We start from the raw sequence: 19,387 nt of genomic DNA on the forward strand, positions 1-19,387 counted from the left end.
CATGATCAAATAAACTTTGGTGTGGGGGGAACAGAGCAGTGCAGGAGTCTGGCTGGGAGAAGGGCAGAGGTCTCCCTCGAGGGCTTCTCTTAATAGGGCAGGAGGAAATGGCCTCAAGATGCACCAGAGGGAGGTTTAGGCTGGACATGAGGAACAATTTCTTCCCCCAAAAGGCTGTCAAGGGCTGGCCAGGCTGCTCCCCCATCCCTGGAGGGGTTTCAAAGCTGTGGAGCTGTGGTGCTGAGGGCCATGGCTCAGTGGTGCCCTGGCAGTGCTGGGCTAAGGGCTGGACTCCATGAGCTTAAAGGCCCTCCCCAAGCAAAGTGATGCTGTGACTCGAAGGTCTCTTCCAACCTGGTCTGGTCTGGTCTGGTCTATTCTATTCTATTCTATTCCTACTCTATTCTATTCTATGACTGCATCCAACACCAGCTCCAGGCAGAGCCCCTGGGGTGTGCTGTGAGCCCTGGCCAGGCAGTGATGCCAGCAGTGACATTCAGCACATGAGCATTAGATGGCTCTGCTGGAGCTGCCTTGGAGCCCTGTCTGCTTCCCTTCAATCAAACTCACAGGCAGCTTTGAATCCCCTGGAGGATTTTTGTCCTTTACCCCTAGGTTGTGACCCCAGCATGGTGAAGGGACCTCTGGAGATCATCCAGGCCAACCCCCTGCTGGAGCAGGGTCACCCTGAGCAGCTTGCCCAGCAGCAGAATGGCCAGGGAGGGGTTGGAATCTGCCTAGGAAACTCCACAGCCTCTCTGGGCAGCCTGCTGCAGGCCTCCAGCACCCTCACACCGAAGTTTTCCCTTGTGTTCCTCATGGACCCTCCTGGGTTCCAGTTTGTGCCCACTGCCCCTTGTCCTGGCACTGGGAATGACTGAAGAGAGTCTGGCCCCAGCCTCTAACCCCCCCACCCCCAGCTATTGATCAGCCTTGAGAAGATCTCCTCTCTTCTTCCTTCCTTCCTCCTCCCCAGCAGCTCCTCCCTCCTGTTCCAGGGGGGTCCAGCTGCCCCCCAAGCCCTGGCCCCACTCTCTGGGCAGCACCCTGGGGCCACATGCTCCTTGGGCAGTGCAACAGGAACCTTCCAGGCCCATTTTGCTTCCTCTTCCAGCAGCCCCACCACAGCTCAGAGCATTCCCCACCCAGCTGCCAGGGCCAGTTCCTCTTCCCCTGGCCCCCCAGCCCCCCATCAGTGCCAGCCCATTGCCCTCGGGGTGGTGCAACCTCTTTATTGCCCTATCACAGCCTGCCTGTCTCCAGCCTCCAGGGGGGGAGGGAGGCTCCCTCCGGCCGGGGGGAGGGGGCCGGGGGCTCAGGGCTCGAAGACGTGGGTGTAGAAGACATCGACGTTGTCAGCATAGTCCAAGGGCAGGGCCTGGCCGATGCTCCTGGCCCCCAGCCGGGCCCCCCCCAGCGCCGAGGATCGCTTCAGCTTCAGGAGGCTGAAGCGGGAGAAGGCCTGGCCGGGGGCCGCCCCCCGCGCCCGCGCCAGCACCCCGAGGAACCCTGGCAGGGCACACCCGGGGCTGGGGTGAGGGGGTGGGGGGCACGGGGCAGCCCCACAGCCCAGGAGACACCCCCCCCAGGACCCTCCATCCAGCCTTCAGCTCCTGGGAACTTCCAGTGTGCAACCCTCAGACCTCCCCTGGCATGGTGTGGATCCCCCAGCCCCACCTTCCTGGGATCCCACAGCATCCCCCAGCCCCACCTTCCTGGGATCCCTCAGCATCCCCCAGCCCCAAAACCCTGCTCTGGATCCCACAGCATCCCCCAGCCCCACCTTCCTGGGATCCCTCAGCATCCCCCAGCCCCAAAACCCTGCTCTGGATCCCACAGCATCCCCCAGCCCCAAAACCCTGCTCTGGATCCCACAGCATCCCCCAGCCCCACCTTCCTGGGATCCCTCAGCATCCCCCAGCCCCAGCACCCAGCTCTGGATCCCACAGCATCCCCCAGCCCCACCACCCAGCTCTGGATCCCACAGCATCCCCCAGCCCCACCTTCCTGGGATCCCACAGCATCCCCCAGCCCCACAACCCTGCTCTGGATGCCACAGCATCCCCCAGCCCCACCACCCAGCTCTGGATCCCACAGCATCCCCCAGCCCCACCACCCAGCTCTGGATCCCTCAGCATCCCCCTGCCCCACCTTCCTGGGATCCCACAGCATCCCCCAGCCCCACCACCCTGGGATCCCACAGCATCCCCCAGCCCCAGCACCCAGCTCTGGATCCCACAGCATCCCCCAGCCCCACCTTCCTGGGATCCCTCAGCATCCCCCAGCCCCACCTTCCTGATGTGGATCCCTCAGCATCTCCCAGCCCCACCTTCCTGCTCTGGATCCTGGAGCCTCCCCCAGCCCCACCATCCTGCTTTGGATCCCAGAGCATCCCCCAGCCCCACCTTCCTGCTCTGGATCCCTCAGCATCCCCCAGCCCCACCACCCAGCTCTGGATCCCACAGCATCTCCCAGCCCCACCTTCCTGCTCTGGATCCTGGAGCCTCCCCCAGCCCCACCATCCTGCTTTGGATCCCAGAGCATCCCCCAGCCCCACCTTCCTGCTCTGGATCCCTCAGCATCCCCCAGCCCCACCACCCAGCTCTGGATCCCACAGCATCCCCCAGCCCCACCTTCCTGCTCTGGATCCTGGAGCCTCCCCCAGCCCCACCATCCTGATGTGGATCCCAGAGCATCCCCCAGCCCCACCTTCCTGCTCTGGACCCTGGAGCCTCCCCCCCCCCCGTGCTGTGCAGCCTGGAGGGGATGCCCAGCAGCCCCTGGCCCCACTCACCTGCCTGCATCCTCTCCCAGCTGTTCCAGACGGAGCCCACGCAGACGATGGGCAGCCCCAGCTCCCCCAGGAACAGGCTCTGGGGGTGGGGGCAGCAGGTGAGCTGAGGCTCTGGGACCCCCCCCAGTGCCACAGCCCTGCCTCCCCAGCCCCGCCGGCTCTCACCGTGTGGACTTTGGGCAGCACAGCCACGACGTGGCGAGCCAGCACCTCCCCGGCCTTGGCGAAGAGGTGGCAGCAGAGCGGCTCCCCAGCCTGGGCACCTGGCCGTGGGGTGGGGGCAGGATGGGCACCTGGGCGCCCCCAGCCCTGCCCCCAGCTCCCACAGTCCGGCCTGGGCCGTGTGGGAAGCGGCCTGCCCTCCCCTCCCTCCCCAGCAGAAGGCTGAAGGCTGCCCCGGGCAAAGGGTGTGCCAGGGGCAGAGGTCAGGCGCAGGCAGGTGCCCCGGGTGGGGACGGGCAGCCCAAAGCACCCCCAGGGTCGCCCCAGCCCCCACACACAGCCCCAGGAAGGGGCACCCCCAGGGATCGCCCCAGCCCCCACACACAGCCCCAGCAAGGGGCACCCCCAGGGATCGCCCCAGCCCCCACACACAGCCCCAGGAAGGGGCACCCCCGGGGATCGCCCCAGCCCCCACACACAGCCCCAGGAAGGGGCACCCCCAGGGATCGCCCCAGCCCCCACACACAGCCCCAGGAAGGGGCACCCCCGGGGATCGCCCCAGCCCCCACACACAGCCCCAGGAAGGGGCACCCCCGGGGATCGCCCCAGCCCCCACACACAGCCCCAGCAAGGGGCACCCCCAGGGATCGCCCCAGCCCCCACACACAGCCCCAGGAAGGGGCACCCCCGGGGATCGCCCCAGCCCCCACACACAGCCCCAGGAAGGGGCACCCCCGGGGATCGCCCCAGCCCCCACACACAGCCCCAGGAAGGGGCACCCCCAGGGATCGCCCCAGCCCCCACACACAGCCCCAGGAAGGGGCTTCCCTACCCTCAGCCAGCTTCTGGCAGAACCCTGCAAACTTGGACTTGTCGAAGGTGCGGTAGAGGTGAGTCAGGAGGCCCATCCTGTCCGAGACCTGCGGTGCCAGCAGGGCCAGGGCACAGCCCTCAGCTCGGGGCCATGGCTGCCAGCACAGGGCAGCCCCACCGGCACCTCCTGCTCCTCACTGCAGCCACCGGCACCCTCCCACCCTGCCCTGCCAGCCCCACAGCCCTGCACCCAGCTCTGGATCCCACAGCATCCCCCAGCCCCACAGCCCTGCACCCAGCTCTGGATCCCACAGCATCCCCCAGCCCCACAGCCCTGCTCTGGATCCCACAGCATCCCCCAGCCCCACAGCCCTGCTCTGGATCCCACAGCATCCCCCAGCCCCACAGCCCTGCTCTGGATCCCACAGCATCCCCCAGCCCCACAGCCCTGCACCCAGCTCTGGATCCCACAGCATCCCCCAGCCCCACCACCCAGCTCTGGATCCCACAGCATCCCCCAGCCCCACAGCCCTGCACCCTGCTCTGGATCCCACAGCATCCCCCAGCCCCACCACCCAGCTCTGGATCCCACAGCATCCCCCAGCCCCACAGCCCTGCACCCTGCTCTGGATCCCACAGCATCCCCCAGCCCCACCACCCAGCTCTGGATCCCACAGCATCCCCCAGCCCCACAGCCCTGCACCCTGCTCTGGATCCCACAGCATCCCCCAGCCCCACAGCCCTGCTCTGGATCCCACAGCATCCCCCAGCCTCACCATCCTGCTCAGGATCCCACAGCATCCCCCAGACCCAGCACCCCAGTGTGGACCCCAAAGGACTTCCCCAGGCCCAGCATCCCAGCATGGATCCCAGCACCCCCCCAGAGCCCAGCACACATCCCAGCTCCTCCAGGAGGCCACAGCAGCACCTGGAAGTAGTCGAACATGGCCTGCTTGACGTAGCCAACATCATGGGGGGGCGCCTCCAGGTTGTCCATGCAGTCAAAGACCATCTTCACAGCCTGGTGTGCAATCCAGTACGCTGCAGAGGGGGCACAGAGCCGGCTGAGACCCCCCCCAGAGCACCCCTGCCCGTGCCCTTGCCCACCCCCAGCCCTCACCTGAGCCTTCGTCCCCCATCATGTGTCCCCAGCCCCCGCAGCCTGCCTCCGAGCCGTCGGGGTTGATCAGCTTGCAGTTGGAGCCAGTACCCGAGATGAGGACGATGCCACCTGTGGGGCCAAAGCCAATGGAGTGGGGGGCACCTGGGGCACCCCCCTGCCCCCCCCCCCCCCCCCCCGGCTGTGCCCCTGCCCGTGCCCTACCGCGGTCGGTGGCGGTGGCCATGGCCCCGAGGGCATCGGTGGTGATGAAGTAGCTCTGGCTCAGGTGGGGGAAGCGCTGCTGCAGCTCCTGGGTCAGCTTGCTGATGGCATCCTTCTGATCACCCCCGCTGAGGGACAGCCCCTGCCCCGGGGGGGGGGTCCTCATCACCCCCAGGTGGGGCCACAGCATCCCTAGGCAGGATGCTGACCCTGGGATGGGGTGGGGGAGGGCGGGGAGGGGGCAGAGTCCTTACCAGTGACCGCAGAGGAACGTGGGGGTCAGCCCCAGCTTTGCTCTTGGCCTCACTGACCATCTGCTCTATCCTCTCCAGGCACTTCTCAGAGCCAATGAGCTGAGAGCCAAGGTGGGGACATGCTGCAGGACCCCCCAGCAACCCCAGGCTCTAGCCTGGGGACATGCTACAGAACCCCCCTACAACCCCAGGCTCCCTCCTGGGGAGGTCCCAGCTGGGGATGTGCTACAGAACCCCCCTACAACCCCAGGCTCCCTCCTGGGGAGGTCCCAGCTGGGGATGTGCTATAGAACCCCCCTACAACCCCAGGCTCCCTCCTGGGGAGGTCCCAGCTGGGGACGTGCTACAGAACCCCCCTACAACCCCAGGCTCCCTCCTGGGGAGGTCCCAGCTGGGGACGTGCTACAGAACCCCCCTACAACCCCAGGCTCCCTCCTGGGGAGGTCCCAGCTGGGGACATGCTACAGAACCCCCCTACAACTCCAGGCTCCCTCCTGGGGAGGTCCCAGGTAGCCAAAAGTTCTTCATCACTGGCCATGTGTGGCTGGCAACACCCCAGCACCATCTCTAGCGGCCTCATCCTACCCTAGGAGCTTGGGGACAAGCAGGGCCAGCCCCCCACCATGTCCTCATGTCCCCCCCCAGGCTGGGTAAGGGGCTGTCCCCCTGCTCACCCAGTGGTTTGTGCAGGGTCCCTCTGTCTCAGCCAGGATCTGTCCATCTCCAGAGACCAGCACCACCCTGGAGTGGGTGCCCCCCCTGAGGAGAGAGGTGGGGGACACTGCTAGCTCCACCCAGCACCAGTGTGGGAGGGACCCTCACTCAGCACCACCACCTGGCTCTGCACCTCCCTTGAGACCTCCGGCAGCCCCCAAACCAGCCCGTGCAGGTGCTGGCGGGACGTGGGAGCAGGATCGGGGTCCCTTGTTGGGGAAAGAGAGTGGATGGGGTCCCCTGGGGGACGCACACCGGGGCAGGGGGCCCTGCCCCACCATGCACCCCCTAAACCAGCCCTTGGGAGTGGTGGCAGCAGGATGGAAGTCCCCGGGAGGGGCACACCTGGTAGGCTTCCTGGAGGTTTAGTCCCCACCAGGTACCTCCTGCAGCCCCCAAACCAGCCCTGAGGGGCGCTGGGGGTGTTGACCAGGACGCGGGGGGTGGTCGTAAGGGTAGGTAAGGACCAGGATGAGGGTTCAGGGGCAAAGCGGGGGGGCCGTGGAGCCGGGTTGGTGGCCTGGGTGGGGACACACACCAGGATGGGGCTTCCGGGAGGGTACGGGACCAGGAAGAGGGATCTGGGAGAGGGGAAGGGGGAGCGGGAGGGGGGACACACACCGGGGTGAGGGTCTCTGGCAGGGAGTGGGGGGGATGCTGCTGACCCCCGTCCTACCGCGCTGACCACGGCCCCATCCCCCTCCTCCCAGGCTGGGGGTGTCCCCGTGCGGGGTGGGGTCCCCGTGCGGGGTGGGGTCCCCGGGGAGCTGCAGAGCTCCGGGGGTCTCCCCCCTCGCCACAGGACCCCCCTCGAGCCCCCTCACCCCTCCACGCCGCCGAACAGCGAGGCCATGGCCGCCGGTCCCCAGCCGGCGCTGGCCCCGCCCCAGGGCCCGCCCCGCTCCCTGGCCACGCCCCTGTCCCTTGGCCACGCCTTCCCCCGCCCGGCCCCGGGTCCCGCTGCCCGTCCGCCGCGCCACGGCCCCGGTGGGCTGGGGAGGGGGGAGAAGAGTTCTTCCCCGCGGGCTCCTGGCCACAGACACGCAGGGGCTACGTGGTCACGGGGGACACAGCTCGGGGTTCCCACCCGCGACGGAGACCCGCGCACACCTGCGATACACACCCCCCCTCCGCGATATAGCCACCCGTGACACCCGGCCCTGTGTGCCCCCCGCGGGATAGCTCCCCACGCACCCACCCGCTGCACAGACCCGCGCATACACCTGCGATACACACCCCCCTCCGCAATATAGCCACCCGTGACACCCAGCCCTGCGTGCCCCCCACGGGATAGCTCCCCACGCACCCACCCGCTGCGCAGACCCGCGCACACACCTGCGATACACCCCCCCCTCCGCGATATAGCCACCCGTGACACCCAGCCCTGTGTGCCCCCCACGGGATAGCTCCCCACGCACCCACCCGCTGCGCAGACCCGCGCATACACCTGCGATACACACCCCCCTCCGCAATATAGCCACCCGTGACACCCGGCCCTGTGTGCCCCCCGCGGGATAGCTCCCCACGCACCCACCCGCTGCACAGACCCGCGCATACACCTGCGATACACACCCCCCTCCGCAATATAGCCACCCGTGACACCCGGCCCTGCGTGCCCCCCGCGGGATAGCTCCCCACGCACCCACCCGCTGCGCAGACCCGCGCATACACCTGCGATACACACCCCCCTCCGCAATATAGCCACCCGTGACACCCGGCCCTGCGTGCCCCCCGCGGGATAGCTCCCCACGCACCCACCCGCTGCGCAGACCCGCGCACACACCTGCGATACACACCCCCCTCCGCGATATAGCCACCCGTGACACCCGGCCCTGCGTGCCCCCCACGGGATAGCTCCCCACGCACCCACCCGCTGCGCAGACCCGCGCACACACCCGTGACGCAGCTTCCCGCTCCACGGGAAAAGCTCCACGCAGCCACGCGTGACACAGCCCACACACGCACCACAGAGTCCCCCACGCACCCACCTGGGACACCCCCCGCCACAATATAGCCCCTCACACACCTCCCTAGGACACAGACACCCGCCCGTGATACTGCCAGCCCCACACACACCCACCCGGGACACAGGTAATGCCCCACGGTGTAGCCCCCCACGCTCTCTGCTGTGACACAGACCCTCCCACGACATAGCCCCCACACGTCCACTCGCAACACAGCCCCCCCACGATATACCCTCCCACAAACCCACCCAGGACAGAGCCCTCCACACACAACACCCCCTGGGACCTTGGATCTCAGCGGAATGCGGGGGGGGGTCCCACGGGGCCCAGCCCCCGTGCAGGCCATGTCCCCCACTCCAACTCCACCCCCCCCAAGCCAGCACAGTCCAAGTCCCAGCGGCGGGGCTGGAGGTGGAGGACCTGTCTGCGGACCGGGTGCCACCACCACGACCCAGGGGTCTTCCTGCGTCCACCTTCCAAAGCCACATCCCCCCACGGGGGAGACCGAGGCTGGGGTCCCCTCCCCGTGCCACCCTGCCCCTCCTTAGGGCCTCGCTAACCAGCGTGGCAGCGACTGTCAGGTCCCATCGGCCACGGCTCCGCCGAGTGGCAGACAGGGACAGGGACCCAGCTGAGACCCTCCTCGGGCACCGCGGCCCCTGCTGCGGGTGACAGCCAGTGACAAGCTGCTGTGCGTCCCACCCCTGCGCCCTGCCGGCGGCTGAGGGCGGCAGAGAGGGAGGCGGAGGATGGGGAGGGGGCTGGAGGGACAGATGGATGGACAGATGGATGGAGAGGACTGAGGGGTGGGTGGATGGAGGGGCAGTCAGGTGTGTGGATGGGCGGAGAAGGTGGAGGGATGGATGGATGAGTGGAGGGAGGGAAGGAGGGAGGGAAGGATAAACGGATGGAGGGATGGATGGATGGATGGATGGATGGATGGATGGATGGATGGATGGATGGATGGATGGGTAAAGGGATAAAGGGATGGAGGGATGGATGGAGGGATGGATGGAGGGATGGATGGATAGATAAAGGGATGGATGGATGGATGGATGGATGGATGGATGGATGGATGGATGGATGGATGGATAAAGGGATAAAGGGATAAAGGGATGGATGGATGGAGGGATGGATGGAGGGATGGATGGATAGATAAAGGGATGGATGGATGGATGGATGGATGGATGGATGGATGGATGGATGGATGGATGGATAAAGGGATGGGTAAAGGGATGGATGGATGGATGTATAAAGGGATGAATGGATAAAGGGATGGATGGATGGATGGATGGATGGATGGATGGATGGATGGATGGAAACAACAGAAGGGCAGAGGGATGGAGAGGATAATAGGGTGGCTGGAGAGGATGGAGAGCTGGATAGCAGAGCAGATGGATGGATAGAGAAGATGCAGGAGTAGACAGAAAAGGCAGGGGCAGATGGGTGCAGGGGATGGGTGAGCAGATGGATGGGCATGTGAGAGTGGAATGAAGAAGTGGAGGAAATGGGGCAGGCAGGAGAAGGTGAGGAAGGGGGTGTCACAAGATGATCACAGGACAGAGACTGTTGGGAGGCAGAAGTTGGCCCAGCATGGGCAGGGACTGGTGCCAGCCCTGTAGGACACACCAGGCCATCCCACACTGCTGCTGCTGCTGCTGCTGGGTTCCCAGTCCTGGGGTGCTGGGATGGGGACACCAGCAGAGCAGCCAGCCCACAGCTAGGTCGTTCTCCCCCACATCTGCCAACTCCAGCCCTCCCAGGTCTCCCCTGGTGGGACCTGGGGTTGGGAGGGCCCCTCCTTGGTGGGCACTCTCCTTCCCAGGGTTGGGGGTGGGACCTGGTGGGATGAGGACCATGGCCACCCCACTCTTCGTGGCTCAGGGGATGAAGATGTTCAGTCGTCCACATCCTCCCCGAGAGCTTTAGATGGTGGGGACCCCCAGGGGGCTGTGGCTAACAGCGGGTGCGGGGAGCCCCGGGGGGGACAAAAATGTCCCCAGGAGACCCCAAAGAAGGGGTGGAGAGGAGCGGCAGGGGAAGGGTTAAGCTGCAGTGTGTGTGTGTGTGTGTGTGGTGTGTGCAGCCCCCGAGCCCACCGCCCTCATGCCCTCATTAAGTCCTGGTGGCACCAGCCTGTCTGGGGACAGCGGGGACAGGGGACCAGGACCTGCTGCCGCCTTTGTCTCAACTTGTGGCAAAGTTTTAGGGGAGCCGAGGGACAGCGGCTGCCGGGGTCTGGGAGCTGTGTCAGTCCGTGGGGCTGCCCCGAGGGCCAGAGCCGCCCCTGCTTGGGCTGAGTGCCACCTCTGGAGCCAGGGACAAGGCAGGGCGACGCTGGGAACACCCTGACCTGCTCGGGAACTGGGACTGGGGACCACACCAATCCCCAGGACCTCCTGACCCCGTGCCCTCCGCAACGAGGGTGACTCCCACCACCTCGGATCCAGCCGGGACAGGAGGTGACACCAGCCGGAGCGGAGCCAGGGCGTGTGGGATGTGCGTGGGTCCCACAGCAGCTTGGGGTAAGAGACGGAGATCTGGGGGTAACAGCAAACAGGCAGCTGCTGCCTCCACCACAGCCCTCCGCAGACCCCCAGAAGTGGGGTGCAGGAGCTGGGAATGCTCCATGGGACGTGCCGACCCCTCCAGCCCCTGGCCGTTCCTGGGTGACTCCAGCACCAAAGCCACCGTGGGGCACTGTGGGGCACCGTAGGGCACCGTGGGTCCTGGCTGAGCGTGGGGAGGGCGAGGGAAGGGCAGCAGGGTGGACAGTGCCCAAGGGGATGTGGGCTGAGCCCCGCTCCTCTCGCTCGCCCCAGCCCTGCTCCGTTAGCTCCAGCATCCCAATGGTGCTTGGGATCGACCCAGCTTGGGAGGCAGAGGAGGGAGAGGTGGGAGGAAGGCCCTGGCAGTCAGTTTATTCCGCTCCACCATCCTTGGGGAGTGCTGATGCTGGAGGGGCTGAGACACGTTTCGGGGTGCGGATCCATCCTGCCGCCGGCGTGCTGGGAAGCAGGCGGCAGCGGCGCTGAGCCGGCACCGGGGACACCCCACGCGGAGGAAGAGGATGGTGAGCGGCAAAATGGGGCGGCGGTGGGACGGGCTCGGCGGATACCTGGTCTTGGGGCAGCGCCCAGCCCCTCTGCAGCACCGGGGCTGGATCTGGGGTGTCCTCGGAGGTTCCACCGAGAGCGGCCAACCCCTTCAACGCAGCCCCGCGGCGGCAGGGCGGTGCCGGGGCTGTGGCGCGTCCTGGTCCGGCACGGCGCGGCGTGGGGACACCTTGGGGACACCAGCGCTGGACGTGGCACCGGCCAGTGGAGCTGTGGACGCGTGGGTGAAGCAGGGCCTGTCTGTCTGTCCATCCCCACACCTGCCTGCCGTCCTCCAGCTCTATAACCCTGCTCCGGTCCCACAGACTCCGGCCGTGCGGTAAGTTCTGAATCCATCCTGTTCCCACAGAGTCCATCCCCTCTCCCTTGTCCATCTGTCCCTTCTCCCTTGTCCATCCATCCCCTCTCCCTTGTCCATCCATCCCCTCTCCCTTGTCCATCCATCCCCTCTCCCTTGTCCATCCATCCTCTGTCCCTACTCCATTTACCCACCCACTCATACTTCCATCCACCTACATCCATCCATCCATCCACCTACCCTTCCATCTACCCATCCATCCATTCACCCTTCAGTCCATCCATCCATCCATCCATCCATCCATCCATCCATCCCTTTATCCATCCACCCATCCATCCATCCCTTTATCCATCCATCCATCCATCCATCCATCCATCCATCCCTTTATCCATCCATCCATCCATCCATCCATCCATCCATCCATCCATCCTTCCCTTTATCCATCCATCCATCCATCCCTTTATCCATCCATCCCTTTATCCATCCATCCATCCATCCATTCCTCCATCCCTCTACCCCTCCCTCCACTCATCCTTCCTCCCATCCCTCCATCCATCCACCCACTCCCCTTATTTCTAGCCCCCTGCACCCACCAGCTGCGTGCCCCTTGCAAGGGGCTTGTCTCAGTGACATTTGTGCTCCTGCTCTGGCACCTTCCCCCCAGACACCTCCAGAGGGGACATGGAGGTGAAGCCTGGGCAGGCATGGGGAAGCAGCATGAGGGACATGGAGAAGGTGCCACAGGGGGATGCAGGGGAGCTGACACCAGCATCTGAGCATGGGGTCACAGTGCTGGGGACATCCAGAATGGCTCTCGTGGCATCATGGGCACTGCCAAGAGTTTTGGGGAGCAGTGGTGGCTCTGAGGGCTGGCAATGCCACCCATGTCCACCACCCACGGATCCCACCCCACCTGCCCACAGTGCCCCTCTCCAGTCACAGCAGAGAGGAGCTGGGCATGGGAACAGCCACGGGGACAAGGATGAGGATAAGAATGGGGACAGGGGTGGGGAATGGGGACAGGGATGGGGCCAGGAAGCAGCCGGAGATGGGAATGGGGACAGTGACAAGGACGGGAACATGGATAAGGACAAGGAGATGGAATGGGAATAGAAATGGGGACAGGGACATGGATAGAGACAGGGACGTGGACAGGAATGGGAATAAGGATGGGGAAGAGGACAGGGATGGGGATGGGCGTGGGGACAGGGACAGGAACCGGGGCGGGGACAGGGATGAGGACAGGGACAAGCACAGGCTCAGTCTCAGTGCTGGGGTCCCGGTACTGGGCGCTGCCGTGGCCGCGGAGCCGCCGCAGCGGCGGCTGAGCATCCGCGGGGGCAGAGGGCGGCTGAGCCCCCGCTCATTAAAGCTGATCTGCTGGCCGCTAATTGATATTATTACCGGGCGGGGCTGCGGGGAGGGAGGGACAGCGACAGGGCCCTCAGGCTAGGACCAGCCAGAAGCGGGAGACCCTCACCCCCTCTTGTGCCTCGGTTTCCCCGTCTGTAGGCAGCCGCGGCTCCAAGGCGGGGTGCCGGCTGCGGGGTGCTGGGGTGTCCCCGTCCCCCGCCGTGTCCCCCGGTGTCCCCTGGCGTCCCCGGCGTGGCGGGAGGGCAGCTGGCGCCCGGCGGCGCAGGCACACACGCCTGACCTAGTTCAGCTCCCGCGCCGGCAGCCGCTGGAAAATGAGTTAATAAACCCCAAAAGAGGGATTTTTCCGGCTCGCAGGAGGATTGAGCCAGACAGGTGGCACCAGGTTGGAGGCACCCGGCTGGCGGCACCGGGCTGGCGGCACCGGGCTGCCCGGCCCTTCCGCTGGCATGAGGCGGTGGCACCTGCGAGTCCTGCCGTCAAAGGAGGACAGATCCTTGCACCCACCTTGGCCGTACCCCCTGCACCCACGGGTGTCCGTGGGGTCATGCCATCTCTGCCACCCTTCTGTTTCGTACTGTACGTCCCTCTGAGTGCCTGGGACCCACTGCTGGCTTCGGGTGGCATCAGGGGCTGCTAAGCCCTGGGCAGGTGCCCATGCTGGGTGCTAAGTGGGATCAGGGGCTCAGCAGGATCCCAGCCCTACTAATCCCCTGCTGATGCACCCTGAGCCCCCAGCTGCCACCCCAGCACCCAGGGGGTGCCCATGGGGATGTGCTTCGCTCTTCTACCGCCCCTTGGGCACCTGCTGGGCTCCCCTCCCAGCTCATAGAGATGTGCTGAGCTCCTCTGAGCTCCTTTGCCACCCCAGGGGGGTGTGCTGAGCTTCTTTACCACCCCGTGGGGACATGCTTGGCTCTCCCACAGCTCCATGGAAATGTGTTGAGGGCCCTGGGGATGTGCCAGGCTCCCCTAGAACCCCATGGGCACATGCTCAGCTCCTCTGACACCCCATGGGGATGAGTTGAATTCCTCTACCGCTCCATGGAGATGAGCTGGGCTCTCCTAGAACCCCATGAAGATAAGCTGGGCTCTCCTGGCACCCCATGGAGATGAGCTGGGCTCTCCTGACACCCCATGGAGATGAGCTGGGCTCTCCTAGAACCCCATGAAGATAAGCTGGGCTCTCCTGGCACCCCATGAAGATAAGCTGGGCTCTCCTGGCACCCCATGAAGATGAGCTGGGCTCTCCTGACACCCCATGGACATCATCTGGGCTCTCCTAGTACCCTATGGAGATATGCTGAGCTCTCCAGCACCCCATGAAGTTGAGCTGGGCTCTTCTGACACCCCATGGAGATGAGCTGGGCTCTCCAGCACCCCATGTAGTTGAGCTGGGCTCTCCTGACACCCCATGGAGATGAGCTGGGCTCTCCAGCACCCCATGGAGATGAACTGGGCTCTCCAGCACCCCATGAAGTTGAGCTGGGCTCTCCTGACACCCCATGGAGATGAGCTGGGCTCTCCAGCACCCCATGAAGATGAGCTGGGCTCTCCTGACACCCCATGGAGATGAGCTGGGCTCTCCTGACACCCCATGGAGATGAGCTGGGCTCTCCAGCACCCCATGAAGATGAGCTGGGCTCTCCTGACACCCCATGGAGATGAGCTGGGCTCTCCAGCACCCCATGAAGATGAGCTGGGCTCTCCTGACACCCCATGGAGATGAGCTGGGCTCTCCAGCACCCCATGAAGATGAGCTGGGCTCTCCTGACACCCCATGGAGATGTTCTGGGCTCTCCCAGACCCCCAAGAGATGTGTTGGGCTCTCCTAGCACCCCACTGAAGACACTCTGTGCTCCCCTTCCCCACGGGACTCCCCCACACACACTCACTCTTCCTTCCTCGGTGCGGGGGTGCCCGGCGAGTGCCCCCCGCGGCCGCGGGCCGAGCGCGGAGCTGCCAGGCTCTGCCGGCCGCGGTCCCCGGCCGCGTTCCATTCACAGTTCGAGGAGCACGTCGAGGCTAAGGGGAGCTGACAGGCGAACCTTTCCGGGAACAACCGGGAATATAATATCAGGCAAGGCTGACCGGAGCGTGACCCTCCGCCCAACACGGAGCAAATTAACATCAACCAAAATAGCAGCTCCGGCCGCCGCCGCGCCGCGCCCCCCGCCCGCCGCGCCGCCCCCCCGGCCCGCCGCGCTGTCGGCACGCATCAGCCCGGCCGTGCATAAGCGATGCTCTGCCGGTCCCCCCCGCCCCCGAAGCAGCCCAGCCGCCACCCACCCCCCCGCCCGGCGCTGGAGGGGTGCGGGGTGAAGGAAGTGTTGGGGTAGATGGGGCTGGGGAACGGGGGAAATCCGGGGGGGGGGGGGGGATGGGGAGGGGTGGAAGGGATGCGCCCCGGGGTGGGGGGAAGTCTCACCCTAGGCAGTGCGAAGGGATTGGGGGGGGGGGAGCAATGTGGGGGGAAATCGCAAGCATTTAGATGAAAAATCGCATCCAGATAGGGGGAAAATATCGATCATTTAGGGGGAGAAAATATCGATCATTTAGGGGGGAAAATATCAATCATTTAGGGGGGAAAATATCGATCCTTTAGGGGGGGAAATATCGATCATTTAGGGGGGAAATATTGATCATTTAGGGGGGAAAATATCGATCATTTAGGGGGAGAAATCTCAATCATTTAGGGGGGAAAATATCGATCATTTAGGGGGGAAAATATCGATAATTTAGGGGGGAAATATTGATCATTTAGGGGGGAAAATATCGATCATTTAGGGGGGGAAATATCAATCATTTAGGGGGGAAATATCCATCATTTAGGGGGGGGAAATCTCAATCATTTTGGGGGGGTAAATCCCATCCATTTAGGGGAGAAAATTGCATCCATTTAGGGGGGGAAAGCTCAATCATTTGGGGGGGAAATTCCCATCCATTTAGGGAGGACAAATTCCCATCCATTTAAGGGGAGAAGTCTCATCCATGGCAAAACTCAGTGGCTGGGAGGCAAAATCTCATCTACTTAGGGGAAAAAAAATATCTCCTCCAAGGCCACACTCAGAGCTTGGGGGCCAGGATCCTGTCCATGGAGATGGGAGGTTGGGGAGGGTGGGGAAAAACATCTCATCCATAGGGATGCTCAGAGCTCCATCCATTTAAAAGGATCCTGTCCAAGGGGATGTGTTGGGTCTGGAGGATAAAATCCCTTCCAAGGGGATGTGTGGGGCCTGGGGGCAAAATCCCCTCCATTGGGATGCTCAGGTCCTGGGGTCCCAAATCCCATCCAGTGGGATGTTCAGGTCCTGGGGTCCCAGATCCCATCCATTGGGATGCTCAGGTCCTGGGGTCCCAAATCCCATCCAGTGGGATGCTCAGGTCCTGGGGTCCCAGATCCCATCCAGGGGGATGCTCAGGTCCTGGGTCCCAGATCCCATCCAGTGGGATGCTCAGGTCCTGGGGTCCCAGATCCCATCCAGGGGGATGCTCAGGTCCTGGGTCCCAAATCCCATCCATTGGGATGCTCAGGTCCTGGGGTCCCAAATCCCCTCCAGTAGGATGCTCAGGTCCTGGGGTCCCAAATCCCATCCAGTGGGATGCTCAGGTCCTGGGGTCCCAAATCCCCTCCAGTAGGATGCTCAGGTCCTGGGGTCCCAAATCCCCTCCAGTAGGATGCTCAGGTCCTGGGGTCCCAAATCCCATCCATTGGGATGCTCAGGTCCTGGGGTCTCAGGTCCCATCCAGGGGGATGCTCAGGTCCTGGGGTCCCAAATCCCCTCCAGTAGGATGCTCAGGACTTGGGGTCCCAAATCCCCTCCAGTGGGATGCTCAGGTCCTGGGGTCCCAGATCCCATCCAGGGGGATGCTCAAGCTCTGAGGGACAAAGCCTCATCTAAGGGGAGTTGAGGGATCTGGGGGGCAAAATCCCACCCTCTGGGGTGAGCAGGACTGGGGAGGGTGAGAGCCTCAATCTGTGGAGCTGGAGGCTGTAGCTGGGGATCCATGGTGGGTGGAATCCTCCCTTCCCAATCCATAGGGATGCAGAGGGGCTGGTGGGGAGCGAGAAACCTGGGGCTGGAGATGCCTGGGGAGGCGAGGGGAGCAGTGGGGGCAGGGATTGGGGTGCTCCATGCTGTGAGGGCGGGGAGGAAGAGAAGAAGGAGCAAAGGGGCAGGGGCTGGGAGCGGCAATAAAGCTCTGTCAGCCCCATCAGGAGCTGGAAAAGGGAAGGGAAGAGCTGGTCCCTCCCGCTCCCGGGGGGGCTCTGCCACATTAGCCACGGCTGGGCTCCCCAGCAGCTCCCAGCAGGGCCTGCCCGTGAGCTTCACAGCCAGTTTTGGTTGGGTTGAGCTGGGAAAGAGAGAAAAAAGGGGGGAAACCCACCCCCAGGCCAGCCCCCATGCAGCCCAGCCCCCCAGCTGGCCAAGGGCTGTGCCCACCCACCCAGAGCTGGCCCCCAGCCCCCTTGTTGGGGTGAGGTAGGACCCCCAGGGTCCATCCAGGAGGGGTCTAGCACCTACTGGTCCCCAGCACAGGGACAGCCAGGTTGCACCCCCAGGACAGGGATGTGGTGGCTTGAGGGAGCTCAGCGCCAGTGGGGTAGGGATTGAGGGGGCTCAGGGTGCTTGGGGTGCCCAGGGTGCCTGGGATGCTCTGGGTACTCAGGATGCCAGGGGTGCCTGGGGTTCTTGGGGTGCCTGGGCTCCCCAGGGCACCCAGGGTGGATGGAAAACCAGGGAACCTTGAGGTAAGTGGCACAGAGGGAAGGGGCACTGGAGGGCTGGGCACTGCTGGTCGTGCCCACCACCACCCTGGCTCAAGCCCCCCCAGGCTGGAGTCTCTCCAAGGAACTTCCAGCAGCTCCCAGAGACTGTCTTTCCTCAGATGGTTGCAAAAGTGGGGTGGGAAATGCCCTTTCCAGCTGATGCCAGACCCTGGGCCCCAGCTGGAGGGGAAACAGGAGCCCAGCGTGCAGGAGCCAGGCGAGGAGCTCAGCTGGGGGTGCTGGGGTGGCACACCCACGGGAGGAGAGGACCACAAGGTGCTTCACAGGGGTGCACCCACCCTCACCAGCACCCACCCTGCAGCCTCCATTCCCCTCCTGCCTGCCTGGGGCAGCCCTGGGGCTTTGGGGCTGGGGGGAGTCAGGATGAAGCCCCCTGCTCTCAGGTCAGTGCTCGGTCACCAAGCCCCCCCAGGGTCAGCCTGGCCACCTCTGCCAGCCTGCCAGGGTGCATTAGCTCCACAGCAGCACCAACTGGGGGGCTTGGAACCCCCTCCCCAGTGCACACACACCAGCACCTCCCCCTCCCCAAAGGAACCCCAGGCACAGCTCGCCACGCACGCCCCCCACACACCCCCCCATGGATGTACAACCCCCACACAGCCCACCAGGCACAGCCCTGCCTGCAGACCCCCCCTCCTGCCCCCAGCCCGTGCATGCACACCTCATGTGCACACCCCCACATCCCCCCTGCATATGTGCAGGGCCAACCCCCCTGCTGTGCACAAACATTCTCCAGGCACCCCCCCAGGCACAACCCCCCATGGGCCCCCCAATGCATCCCCAGGCACTGCTCCCCTCTGCACCCCCCCAGGCACAACCCCCCATGGGCCCCCCAATGCATCCCCAGGCACTGCTCCCCTCTGCACCCCCCCAGGCACAACCCCCCATGGGCCCCCCAATGCATCCCCAGGCACTGCTCCCCTCTGCACCCTCCCAGGCACAACCCCCCATGGGCCCCCCAATGCATCCCCAGGCACTGCTCCCCTCTGCACCCCCCCAATGCACCTCCAAGCCTTTGCACCACCCCAATGCACTTACCCCGGGGGTCTGCCCTGCTGTGGGGTGACCCTACAAAAATACCTTGGGCTGCTCCTCAGACCCAGCAGCAACAGCTCAGGGCTGCTCCTGGGACCCTGCGGGGTGCAGCCTGGGACCTGAGCGACCCCGCAGCAACAAACAGGTCCCCAACACAGCCTGGGGCTCATGGGACCCCCACAGCAACAGCTCAGGGGGGTCTGTGTGACCCCGCAGCAACAAACAGGTCCCCAACACAGCCTGGGGCTCTGCACCCTGGGGGATCTCTGCGTGTTTGGAGGCATCTCTGGGGGTTTTGGGGGCATCTCTGGGGGCATCTCTGGGTGTTTGGGGGCATCTCTGGGGGCATCTCTGGGTGTTTGGGGGGATCTCTGGGTGTTTGGGGGGATCTCTGGGGCTTGGGAGCATCTCTGGGGGCATCTCTGGGGGCATCTCTGGGTGTTTGGGGGGATCTCTGGGTGTTTGGGGGGATCTCTGGGGCTTGGGAGCATCTCTGGGGGCATCTCTGGGGGCATCTCTGGGTGTTTGGGGGGATCTCTGGGTGTTTGGGGGCATCTCTGGGTGTTTGGGGGGATCTCTGGGGCTTGGGAGCATCTCTGGGGGCACCTCTGGGTGTTTCGGCGTCTCCCCACGGCTGCGCTGCTGTCCCGCAGCGACGTGCGGCGCTGGCGACCTCCCGTCCTGCAGGGGTCGCTGCGGCGGGGCCGGGCCGGGCCGGGCCGGGCGCGTCTCGTTGGTTCCGGCGCC

At 64.8% G+C, this 19,387-nt stretch overlaps 1 protein-coding gene across 1 annotated transcript; it reads right to left on the reverse strand.

Moving 5' to 3' along the window:
• Nucleotides 1-1,315: 1,315 nt before the first annotated feature.
• NAGK (N-acetylglucosamine kinase) lies at nucleotides 1,316-6,929 on the reverse strand. Its single transcript, XM_054172098.1, has 10 exons — nucleotides 6,886-6,929; nucleotides 6,022-6,106; nucleotides 5,348-5,446; nucleotides 5,094-5,235; nucleotides 4,890-5,000; nucleotides 4,698-4,810; nucleotides 3,789-3,876; nucleotides 2,960-3,057; nucleotides 2,795-2,873; nucleotides 1,316-1,509 (listed from the first exon to the last, which is right to left on the reverse strand). The coding sequence occupies exons 1-10, from the start codon at nucleotides 6,912-6,914 to the stop codon at nucleotides 1,316-1,318; spliced, it is 1,038 nt and encodes a 345-aa protein (XP_054028073.1). The 5' UTR covers nucleotides 6,915-6,929.
• Nucleotides 6,930-19,387: the final 12,458 nt, after the last annotated feature.

This window comes from Dryobates pubescens, chromosome 23 (assembly GCF_014839835.1).
Source record: "Dryobates pubescens isolate bDryPub1 chromosome 23, bDryPub1.pri, whole genome shotgun sequence".
NCBI lineage: Eukaryota > Metazoa > Chordata > Aves > Piciformes > Picidae > Dryobates > Dryobates pubescens.